At 31.4% G+C, this 14,569-nt stretch overlaps 1 protein-coding gene across 2 annotated transcripts in view; it reads left to right on the forward strand.

Annotated features, from left to right (window-relative positions):
- Positions 1-4,715, forward strand: part of LOC143034626 (uncharacterized) — a 794,390-nt gene extending 789,675 nt beyond the window's left edge. For both annotated transcript variants that reach the window (XM_076200963.1, XM_076200964.1), the window contains exon 6: positions 2,955-4,715. In XM_076200963.1, coding sequence (XP_076057078.1) covers positions 2,955-3,346 — 392 coding nt within the window. In that variant the 3' untranslated portion in view covers positions 3,347-4,715. The remainder of the gene's footprint in view (positions 1-2,954) is intronic.
- Positions 4,716-14,569: the final 9,854 nt, after the last annotated feature.

Here is a 14,569-nt window from a genome sequence, read left to right on the forward strand (position 1 = left end):
AGGTGAAACAAGAGGTTAAGTGAAAAGGGTGGTTGGTGAAAAAGGGCGATTTGACGAAAAAGAGGGGAAAGTTGAATAAAGGGGGAAGTAGAAAAAAGAGGGACTGTGAGAAAGGGGAAAGCGAAAAAAGGGGGAAAGGGAAGGGGGGGGGGTGCGTAAAGGTGCAAAGAAGCAAAGAAGTCCTGATGACTCCCTGTCCAGATGGATTTGCTAATTGCCTACGAGGTATATCGCCAAAAAATCGCGCCAATCTTTCCTCGTTATGCCGTTTGGACGAAAGAAACTTGCAAATGGGTTTGTTTTGAAAGCGAATAGATCAAACAAACGTCGCCACTCCACACCCTATGATGATAAGGATCCTTCCCGAGAGAGAGAGAGAGAGAGAGAGAGAGAGAGAGAGAGAGAGAGAGAGAGAGAGAGAGAGAGAGAGAGAGAGAGAGAGAGAGAGAGAGAGAGAGAGAGAGGGAGGGAGCGAAAGAGAGCTAGTATTGAAGAGAGAAGATAACAGATAGTAGAGTGAGAAAAAAAGCTTTGAGATAAAAGGAGAGACATTTAAAAGGAAAGAGATACAGTTGAGGAGGAAAGAGATGTTAAAGAGCGTGAATGTGGGAGAGAAAGAATTAAAAAGAGAGAGCGAGTGAGACAAATGAGAATGAGGAGAAAGAATGGGAGGACAAAGAGGGAGAGATGAAAAAAAATAAAGAGAAAAAGAAGGGAAAGAATGGAAGTAGAGATAGATTGGAGAAGAAAGGAGAGGAGGGAAAGAGTGATAGAAATGGGGATGAAAGAGAGAGAGAGAGAAAAAAAAATATATATATATATATATATAGAGAGAGAGAGAGGGGGGAGGGAGAGAGAGGGAGGGAGAGGAGAGAGAAAAGGAGGGAGAGGGAGAGTAAGAGATGGAGAGAGAGAGAGAAAAAGAGGAAGAGGGAGAGAGAGAAATGGAGGGAGAGGGAGAGAGAGAAATGGAGGGAGGGGAAAGAACGGAGAAAGTAGGAGAGAGAAGGAGAGAGAAACAGTGAGAGAGAAGGAGAGAGAAACAGAGAGAGAAGGAGAGAAAAACGGAGAGAGGGAGAGAGAAACAGAGAGAGAGGGAGAGAGAAACGGAGAGAGAGGGAGAGAGAAACAAATAGAGAGGGAGAAACAGATAGAGAGGGAGAGAGAAACAGAGAGAGAGGGAGAGAGAAAGAGGGAGAGAGGGAGAGAAACGAATAGAGAGGGAGAGAGAAACGGAGAGAGAGAAACGAATAGAGAGGGAGAGAAATGGAGAGAGAGGGATAGAGAGAGGGAGAGAGAAACGGAGAGTGAGAGAGACGAATAGAGAGGGAGAGAAATGGGAGAGAGAAATGGAGAGGGATAGAGAGAGGGAGAGATAAACGGAGAGAGAGAGAGGGAGAGAGAAACGGAGAGAGAGAGAGAGAGAGAGAGAGAGAGAGAGAGAAACAGAGAGAAGGAGAGAAAGACGGAGAGAGAAGGAGAGAAAGACGGAGAGAGAGGGAGAGAAAGACGGAGAGAGAGGGAGAGAAAGACGGAGAGAGAGGGAGAGAAAGAGAGAGAGAGGGAGAGAAAGAGAGAGAGAGAGAGAGAGAGAGAGAGAGAGAGAGGGAGGGGGAGGGAGCGTTGAAGGGAGAATGATGTAAATTATCTATGCACCAATATCTTTTTCAATTCGACTGTCTAATATACCAAGTTTGCTATGGGTCCGAAACATTCTGAAACTACCTGCATCCAAATTACCCTTTTAGTACTTTATTCTAGCTAATGTCACACATTTTCGTTCAGTTTTAAAGGAATTCGGGATCAAGCGAGTATTAGCTTTCGTCTCTCCGATCTCGTCTCCCTTCTGTCTCTTATGAACCTCATCCACGGTGCGATCTGGTCTTCAGGCCGCCGGACATACATGCACGATCCAATTCAGTCGGATCCGATCGAATCTGTCCGGCGACCTCAAGACTAGATCGTACCGTGGATGGGGTCCCTCATTGTCTAATGCCTTTGTGAGTGACCCTCCTAGTTGATTTTTACTCGCAAACTTGAAATTGTTAAAGGTTAATGAGAATAGACACACACACACACACACACACACACACACACACACACACACACACACACACACACACACACACACACACACACACACACACACATATACACGACTCGATGGCGCGGTGGCAGAGTTCCCAGCTTCCACTACGGCGGTCCGGGTTCGAATACCGCTCAGGGCTGAAATAAATTTAGTATCGCTGTGCTGCGAGTCGTTACTCCAACTCTAGTGGGCGGGGAGTTCGATGTGTGTGCGTGTAAGGTCACAGTATTACCCATAGATCGGTCATATATGAGCTCTGAGCTCTCTTCCGGGAGGAAAATAGCTGTCGATCACGAGTCCAACACGTGGTCCAAGACCATGGTGAATTACACAGAAAAACAATCAAACAAACACATACACACACACACACACACACACACACACACACACACACACACACACACACACACACACACACACACACACACACACACACACACACACACACACTGCTGCATATTGGTCTAGTGAGACCGTCTTGGACTCCTAACAGAGGTCTGGAGATCTGTCTCCACTCAGGGTTTGAGAAGCATTAAAGCACTTTAAGCCCTCTCCCCTTTTGTGCAAAGGTTTGAGGTGCTTGTGTTAGGTCAAAGCAATACACATAATTCGGGCCCTATGAGGGTAATAGTGCACGTGATGCAAGACCGTGGGTGATTCTAACCCACCCTGCCCCTCACACGAACATAAAGAACATTTTGAGTATAAGAATTCATGAACATGCACAGGGGAACACAAGAACACTCGCTTGAATGATGACCATATGTTTTTGCATTGCTTTTATGTATATATTGAAGTTATACTAAAGATTTCAGCCACTTAACTAATTATCACTAATCAGACCATCTCTTCATCCCTCCTACAGGTGAAAAACCGGCCGCCATGCAGACCACAGGTACGGCGTCCGCGTTAGGGACCGCTCCAGGGGAAGCGCAGGGGCTCCTCCTCCTGGTCGCCCTTCTTCTCGTCCTTCCTCACCTCTTCCTCCTCCAAAAGTACCCGCTCAATGACCCAACGGCGCCTCTCGTGGACGCCTCGCCGCCACGGAGGTCTCCGCCAATTACTTCTAGACCTTCCCTGTCCTCAGGACATCTCCCGAGCCAGAGTGACCACTGTTTTCAGCGGCTGAGGTTCCACAGCCGACAACAACGACTTATACACCAGTTGCAGAAGCCCTTACCTCTCCAGAAGCAAGTACAGGCATCAACTAGGCCATCACGACTACAAGAGCAGACACAATGCGGTCTGAGAGACTAACACTGCAGCAGGAGCCGGAGGGCGTTTCCGAAGTGGGTCTCCAGGTAGCCACCAGAGAGTGTGCCCTGCGAGGCGCCTTCCGGGTCCGAAGTAGTGTCTTCCGGTTCCCAAAGAGCACGTCTTCGCGTAAATAAAGAAGTCTTCAAGATCTCTGGGTCATAAAAGAAGGTCTTCAGGGAATGGAGTCCTCCGTTTGGGGTCTTGAGTGGGTTCTTGGTCAAAGGAAAAAGCGGGGTGGGTCACGAAGGGTCGATATTCGACCCATATAAGGAACAGAAAAAAATATATAGGACATGAGCGTCATAGAGAACGTGAAGAGATGTAAAGTTCCTCGAGGTTGATGTCTGACCTACTAGGTAGGGACTGATAGCCTCGCAGATTCTCCAAAATCTCAAGACACTTAAAGACAAAAGAAAGAAAAAAAAAGTGTTTACAGATCAGTTAGAAAGGTGACGTAAAAAAGATAAACGTGGATGGTTTCACGACCTCATAGATAGTGGATTGGGGGAAGTTCCTTCACCCATCCAGCTCCCGCCCTCCACTCAAACAAAAGTCTCCAGAGGTCTCTGCCAAAGAGCCTCCATCTCCAAAGTCAAAAGCCGAGATTGTTACAAACTTTGTCAACAATAACGAAGAAAGTCAGTGGCCTAGGAACTCCGGAGAAAGAAAAGGTGAAAATAAATAGACCAGTCAATGTGTGGTGGTGCGTGAAAGAATGTTTATCACGAGCATTCATGGGAGCTGTGCACATTTCTATTCTCGAGCACCCGTGTGTGTGTGTGTTTGTGTGTGTGTGTGTGTGTGTGTGTGTGTGTGTGTGTGTGTGTGTGTGTGTGTGTGTGTGTGTGTGTGTGTGTGTGTGTGTGTGTGTGTGTGTGTGTGTGTGTGTGTGTGTGTGTGTGTGTGTGTGTGTGTGTGTGTGTGTGTGTGTGTGTGTGTGTGTGTGTGTGTGTGTGTGTGCACCGCGTGTAAAAGTGAATGACACTAGAATATGGAACATTTCAAATGTGGGTAATGTCTTCTCATGGACTGTAGTAATATTAATAATTACCATTACCTTTACGATTACCATCACCACTACCATTATCGTTGCTTCTCTGGCGGAGAAGTGTGGAAGACAAAGAGTAAGAAAGTGTTAAAGTGAGTTATCAGAAAAAAAAAAAAAAAATTCGACAGTTCGCTTTATCAACAATAATTCTTTGTCAACGACATTGCACAGTTATGGTTTTTGCTTGAGGCAAAAGAGAAAGAGAGAACACCGGTTTCCATGTTTAGACAATGGAGAACTCGATTCTTTATGCTGGATACTTGGAATCCTTTCTCTTTCAAAAGGGGAATGAAAAACGGAAATTAAGTTTTAAATAAAATGTAATGAAGTCTCTTGGTGCCAATGTTATTGTCATATTGTTATTATTATTATCATTACTACTATCATTACTATTATCATTATCATTACTATTATCATCATTTACTATCATCATTATCATTACTACTATAATTATTATCATTATCATTACGATTATCATTATCATTACTATTATCATTACTATTATCAATCATTACCATTATCAATCATTACTATTATCGATCATTATTATCATTACTATTATCATTATCATTACTATTATCATTATTATCATTATAATTACTATTATAATTAATTACTATTATCATTACTATTATCACTATTATCATTAATATTATTATTATCACTATTACCATTACTATTATAATTTTTATTATCACCATTATCATTACTATTATCATTACTATTATCATTATCATTACTATTACTATTACTATTATTACTAATCATTACTATTATCATTATCATTATCATTACTATTATCATTATCATTATTATTATCGTTACCATTATCATTAATATTATCATTACTATTAGCATTACTATTACCATTACCATTATCATTATCATTACTATATTATCATTTATCATTATCATTACTATTATCATTATCATTACTATTATTATTATTATTACTATTATTATTATTACTATTATCATTACTATTATCATTATCATTACTATTATCATTATCATTACTATTATCATTATCATTACTATTATCATTATCATTACTATTATCATTATCATTACTATTATCATTACTATTATCATTATCATTACTATTATCATTACTATTATCATTATCATTACTATTATCATTACTATTATCATTATCATTACCATTATCATTATCATTACTATTATCATTACTATCATCATTATAATTACTATTATAATTACTATTATCATTATCATTACTATTATCATTACTATTATCATCACTAATAATTAATATCATTATTATTACTATTATCATTACTATTATCAATGCTATTATCATTATCATTACTATTATCATTACTATTATCATTACTATTATCATTATCATTACTATTATCATTATCATTACTATTATCATTACTATTATCATTATCATTACTATTATCATTACTATTATCATTACTATTATCATTATCATTACTATTATCATTATCATTACTATTATCATTACTATTATCATTATCATTACTATTATCATTACTATTATCATTATCATTACTATTATCATTACTATTATCATTATTATCATTACTATTATCATTATCATTACTATTACCAATCATTATTACAATTACTATTATCATTACTATTATCATTATCATTACTATTATCATTATCATTACTATTATCATTATCATTACTATTATCATCATTACTATTATCATTATCATTACTATTATCATTACTATTATCATTACTATTATCATTACTATTATCATTATCATTACTATTATCATTATCATTACTATTATCATTACTATTATCATTATCATTATTATCATTACTATTATCATTATCATTACTATTATCATTACTATTATCATTATCATTACTATTATCATTATAATTACTATTATCATTACTATTATCATTATCATTACTATTATCATTACTATTATCATTATCATTACTATTATCATTACTATTATCATTATCATTACTATTATCATTACTATTATCATTATCATTACTATTATCATTATCATTACTATTATCATTACTATTATCATTATCATTACTATTATCATTATCATTACTATTATCATTATCATTACTATTATCATTACTATTATCATTATCATTACTATCATTACTATTATCATTACTATTATCATTATCATTACTACTATCATTACTATTATCATTATTATCATTACTATTATCATTATTATCATTACTATTATCAATCATTACTATTATCATTACTATTATCATTATTTACTATTATCATTATCATTACTATTATCATTATCATTACTATTATCATTACTAATATCATTATCATTACTATCATAATTACTATAATCATTATTATTATTACTATTATCATTACTATTATGATTACTATTATCATTACTATTACTATTATCAATACTATTATCATTACTTTTACCATTACTATTACTCTTATTATTACTATTACCATTACTGTTACTATTATTATCACTAATATCATTATCATTGCTATTATCATTACTGTTACCATTATCAATACTATTATCATTACTATTACCATTACCATTACTAGTATCATTATCATTACTGTTATCATTACTATTAACATTATTACTATTAACATTATAATCATTACTATTATCATTATTACGATTATCATTACTATTACCATTACCATTACTATTATTACTATTACCACTATTATCATAATCATTATCATTATTTACTATTATCGTTATCATTGCTATTATCATAATATTACTATTATCATTACTATTATTATTATCATTACTATTATCATTACTATTATCATTATCATTACTATTATCATTACTATTATCATTATCATTACTATTATCATTACTATTATCATTACTATTATCATTATCATTACTATTATCATTACTATTATCATTATCATTACTATTATCATTATCATTACTATTATCATTATCATTACTATTATCATTACTATTATCATTATTATCATTACTATTATCATTACTATTATCATTATTATTATCATTACTATTATCATTACTATTATCATTATTATTACTATTATCATTACTATTATCATTACTATTATCATTATCATTACTATTATCATTACTATTATCATTATCATTACTATTATCATTACTATTATCATTATCATTACTATTATCATTATCATTACTATTATCATTACTATTATCATTATTATCATTACTATTATTATTATTATTATTATTATTATTATTATTATTATTATTATTATTATTACTATTATCATTACTATTATCATTACTATTATCATTATCATTACTATTATCATTACTATTATCATTACTATTATCATTATCATTACTATTATCATTACTATTATCATTACTATTATCATTATCATTACTATTATCATTACTATTATCATTATCATTACTATTATCATTACTATTATCATTACTATTATCATTACTATTATCATTACTATTATCATTATCATTACTATTATCATTACTATTATTATTATCATTACTATTATCATTACTATTATCATTATTATCATTATCATTACTATTATCATTAATATTATCATTATCATTACTATTATCATTAATATTATCATTACTATTATCATTACTATTATCATTATCATTACTATTATCATTATTATTATTATTATTATCATTATTATTATCATTATTATTATTATTACTATTATCATTATCATTACTATTATCATTATCATTACTATTATCATTACTATTATCATTATCATTACTATTATCATTACTATTATCATTATCATTACTATTATCATTACTATTATCATTATCATTACTACTATCATCACTACTATCATTATCAATCATATCATCACTACTACTATCATTATCAATCATTACTACTATCATTACTACTATCATTACTACTATCATTACTACTATCATTACTACTATCATTACTACTATCATTACTACTATCATTACTACTATCATTACTACTATCATTACTATTATCATTACCATTATCATTACCATTATCATTACCATTATCATTACCATTATCATTACCATTATCATTACCATTATCATTACCATTATTATTATCATTACTATTATCATTATTATTATCATTACTATTATCATTATCATTACTATTATCATTATCATTACCATTATCAATTACTATTATCATTATCATTCATTACTATTATCATTACTATTATCAATTATCATTACTATTATCATTACTATTATCGTTATCATTACTATTATCATTACTATTATCATTATCATTATCATTACTATTATCATTACTATTATCATTATCATTACTATTATCATTATTATAATTACTATTATCATTACTACTATAACTATCATTAGTATTATCATTACTATTTTCATTATTATTATCATTATCATTACTATTATCATCATTACTATTATCATTGTCATCACTATTATCATTATCATTACTATCATTACTTTTATCATTATCATTACTATTATCATTAATATTATTACTATTATCATTATCATTACTATGATCATTATCATTACTATTATCATTACTATTATCATTATTATTATTACCATTACTATTATCATTACTATTATCATTACCATTATCATTATCATTACTATCATCATTACTATAATCATTATCATTACCATTACTATTATCATTACTTTTATCATTACTATTATCATTATCATTACGATGATCACTACTATTATCATTATCATTATTATTATCATTACTATTATCATTATCACTACTATCATTACTATTATCATCATCATTACTATTGTCATTGCTATTATCACTATCATTACTATTATCATTATCATTATTATAATTATAATTATTATTATTTTGCTGTTATTCTTACCGTTTGTAATTTCCATTATTACCATTATGATAATAGTAATTGTAGTGGTTAGGATAATCGTAATGTGAATGATTATCATTACCAATATCACCATTACTATAACCATTATCATTACAGGTACCATTTCCGTTATCACTGTTATCATATCTATTACTATAATAACAGTAATTGTAGAAGTCTTGATGACAGTAATGGTAACGATAAGGATAACGGTAATTATATTGATTACGATAGCGGCAATAACAATGGTAGTGATATCAATGAAAATCGTAAGGGTAATTATAATTACCATTATTATAGCCATAATCATTACCGTATACCATCTCCGTTATTACTATTACAATCATTATCGTTATTATAACAATGATAACTAATGATAATTGTAATGGTAAAGGTAATGATTACCATTACCAATATCATCACCACTATCATCATAACGATAATGGTAACGATCATGATGATGGAAGGTGTAATGATAATTTTTACAGTTACTATAATTTTCATTACCATTACCATTACCGTTGTCACCATTACTGTTCTATTATAACTGTATTGGAAATGGTAGCGGTAATAAAATGATTATATTGTTAATGATAATTATACTTACGATTACCATTATCGTTCCTATTACTAATATAACCAATATGATTACCATTACAATTTTCGTTACCATTACAATTATAATTTCCATTATTAGTAATAATGGTAATCATTATCATTGTTAGCATTACTATAATTTTCTTTTATTTCCGTTACCATTACTATTATCATTACCATTATCATTATAATGGTGATAACAGTAATGGTAAGCGTAACGTTATTTATTATCGTGGTAGGTGCAACGATAATGGTGATGGTAATCGTAACGGTAAAGGTAATGATTACCTTTAACAATATCATTACCATTACCAGCATTATGATTATGGTAACGATCATGGTAGTGGTAATGGTAAATTTTTTCATTACCGATACCATTTTGATAATGGCCACGGTAATGATGTTGGTTATGATAGTGGTAACAAAATTGTATTAATCATTACAATAACTATTATTACCATTACAAGAAAGAAAATCATTACCATTTCCGTTATAAACATAATGGTAAAATATAATTACCATTACAATTATCATTACCGTTATCATTGTGATTATGGTAAAGGTAATGCTGGTAATGATAATCATAACAGTAAAGGTAATCATTACTGTTATCATTATGATAATGGTAGTGGTAATGATAATTATCATTACCATTAAAAAAATTCATTACCGTTACCTTTTCCATTATCATCATTACTGTTATTACCATTATAATAGATATTTACCATTATCGTTACGATTACCATTACCACTACCATTATCGTTGCTATCATAACCAATATAATTACCGTTACCATTTCTGTTACATTTACGTTGCCATTACCATTGCTATAACAATTATCATTATCATTAAGATAATGGTTACGATAGTGGTAGTGGTAATGATATTCGTAACGGTAATGGTAATTATCATTACCATTTACCTTTACTATAAAAAATTAGTTACCATTTGTGTTACCATTACCATGATCATTATAATAATGGTAATTGTAACGGTAATGGCAATAGTAATTATATAGGTTGATATAGTGGTAATAGCAACGAAAATAGTAATGGTAATGGTCATTATTATTACTATAAACATTCTCAGTACCTTTACCTTTTTCCATGATTACTATTACTGTTATAGTTGTATTCATAATAGAAATGGTAATGATTATCATTGCCGTTATGGTAATGATAAAGGTAATGGTAACGACAATGTTAGTAGTAATGATATTGCTTATCAAAGAGATACTGATAACGATCATGATAATGGTAATGGTTATTATATTAGTAACTTTAACGATAATGACCGTGATAATCATTACGCAATGGTAATCATTACCATTATCATTAAAGTTACCATTTCCGTTAACATTACTGTTATAATAATGGTATTAATTGTAAAGGTAATTACCATTACCGTAATGTTTTTTTCATTACCGTTACCATTTCCATTATCATTAAAGCTATTACTATTATAATGGTAATGGTAATAGGGGAAAAGTAACAGTAATGATAATGAGGATAATTACTATTATCGTTACGATTAGCGATGCTACTTCTATAATAACCAATATAATTACAGTTATTCCAATTATCATTACCATTATCGCTACGGTAACGGGAACTATAATGCTAGTAGTAATGATAATCGTAGCGGTAATTATCATTACTATGACAAATACCGTTACGATTAACGTTACTATTACAACTATTACCCTTATAATAATGGTTATGGGAACGGTAATGGTAATTACCATTACTATAAAAAAAAACTCATAACCGTTACAATTTCCATTGTCAGCACTGCTGTTATTACTATTACGGTAATGTTAAGGGTATTGATAACTGAAGTAGTAACGATACTGAAAATTTCCATTACAATAATGGTAACGATAACAGTAATGAATTTTTTTTTTACCATTATCGTTATTACCACTAGCATAACCAATATATAGTTACCATTACTGTTATTAGAATTTCCATTATCATTATAATAGTGTTAATAATAATGGTAATGATATTGGTTATGGTAGTGTTAATAGGAATAATAATTACCATTACGATAATAGTGGTAATTATAATCGTAACGTTAATGGTAATTACCACCGTATTTTTCGTTACAGTTATAATTATTATTATCATTACTATAAAGAGATTCAATACCGTTACCATTAACATAAAATCATTACAGTTACCATTTCCGTTATTACCACTATATCATTATAATAATGGTAATAACAGTATTGGTCATGATAACGATAATGGTAACGGTAATGATAATTACTACAATTTTCATTATGGTTATTTCCATTGTCATCATTATCATTATTATAATTGTGTTTACAATGGCAATGGTAACGGTAATGAAAATTATGGTAATGGTAATAATGGTAAAGGTAACAATTACCATTACCGTTATCATTATTATACTTTTAACAATGGTAATAACAGTAATTGTAAAGGTAATCATTACACTTACGATTATCTTTTTCATTACCATTATAATCGTAACGGTAATCATTAGCATTAACATTACGATAATGGTAACGATCATAGTAGTGGTAATGTTAATAGTAACAGCAATGGTATTTATATTTTTGATAACCTTTTCCACTATATTTACAATTACGATAGTGGTATTACAATTTCCATCATCACCATTACTAGAACTGTTATTACCATTACCATTAATCTTTTAATTTCCATTACCATAACGGTAATGATGTTGGTTATGGTAATGGCAGTGTTAATGGTAATCATAACCATTGCAATAATGGTAGTGTTAATGATAATCGTAATGGTAATAGTAATTATCATATAATTATCATTAATATAATTCTTTTCATTACATAACCTATTCCATTAGCATTAGCATCACAACCATTATCATTATAATAATGGTAGCGATAATGGTTACGGTAATTATATTGGTTATAATGGTAATAGCAATGAATAATAATTAGGAGTGGTAATGGTAACCGTAACGGTAATGGTAATTATCATTATTACAATCATTTAGCGACATTTAGATGAAAGGTACAAGTCATTAGCAGTAAAAGGATTAATTGATGTATGACACGCCACAGATGTATCATCAATCATTTCAGGATAAATGGTAGAAACTGATAGAGAGAGACTTCGATTGTAATAGAGAGAAGTGCAAGGAGAGAGAATAGTTGGGAAATAGAAAGAGATGGTTTCGTGGAAAGAGGAAGAATGAAAGAAGAGAAAAATTGTGGGAATGAATGAAAATTTGCGGAAATTGTGAAAATGAGGGCCGCCGTGACAGTCTGAATGAAAGAAAACGGAGAGATGAGGCGTATTTGTTGAATTAACACGCGCGTGCACGCACACACTTTTCCAATTACACATGCAACACGCAAATACGTAGAGAGAAAGATAAAGAGAATGGAAGAGAGCGAAGAAGAGAGAAAGCGTGGAGCAACGAATAATAAAAAGACAAGAATTACGGTAAGCATGAAAATAAAAATAGAAAATAAAAATAAAAACGAAAAAAGAAAAGAAAAAACACCATGTTTATGTAACGTAAACATGGAACCATCCGCTAAAATCCATCAGTGACGTCATCAAACAGGACAGTGACGTCATGACGATTCAGGAAGTTATGATAGAATGGAGGACTCTGTAAGCTAGACAAAATTTGATATGTAAACTTTGTTGTTTGATTTCCTACATGTCTAAATCGAAGAAAGTTATTCGTAAGAAATTATTCCTATGTGTTACTCTACTCTTCTCTGTACATATGTATATAGTATTTGTATTCATTGTGATGGAAAAAAATCTATATTGTAATAAATACAGAAAATTCAAGTCTTTCATATTTTCCTTCATAGAAGTCATAAGAAAATTATAATAAACAAATAATAAAAACTCATTACCCATCTTTGCTTGATGATGATGATGGTGATGGTGGTGGTGATGATGATGATGATGATGATGATGATGATGATGATGATGATGATGATGATGATGATGATGATGATGATGATGATGATGATGATGATGATGATGATGATGATGATGATGATGATGATGATAATCGTCGCCGTCGGCGTCGTCATCATCATCATCATCTTCATCATCATAATGTCCATTATGAAGATCATGATGATGACATGACGACGACGACAATGACGATTGTGATCATGATGATGTGACGACATAAGAACATAAGAACATAAGAATGAAGGAGACTGCAAGAGACCATAAGGCCTACACTAAGCAGCTCCATATCCATCACCACCTGTTATTCCTATTCATAAAGTTATCTAACCGTTTCTTAAAACAACTGATAATTTCAGCGCTCACTGCATGGTTACTAAGTCTATGCCATTCTTTGATCACCCTATTATTAAACCAATTCTTCCCTATTTCATTCTTAGATATGATGACCTTGTTTTTATCACCCTTGTTAAAGCCTTTGATCCTCTTGAACACCTCTATTAGATCACCCCGCACTCTGCGTCTTTCCAAAGAGTGTAAGTTAATGTGCCTAAGCCTCTCTTCGTAAGGCAAATTTCTGAGTCCATGTATCATTTAGGTCATTCTTCTCTGTACTGATTCTAGTGAATTAATGCTCATTCTATAGGACGGAGACCAAAACTGTACCGCATAGTCAAGGATGGGTCTAACTATCGCTAGGTATTGTTTGATTATTACCCCTGCATTTCTATTCGTTACCGTCATAGCAATG

This window comes from Oratosquilla oratoria, chromosome 17 (assembly GCF_046742065.1).
Source record: "Oratosquilla oratoria isolate Oo_2021 chromosome 17, ASM4674206v1, whole genome shotgun sequence".
Classification (NCBI taxonomy): Eukaryota; Metazoa; Arthropoda; class Malacostraca; order Stomatopoda; family Squillidae; genus Oratosquilla; species Oratosquilla oratoria.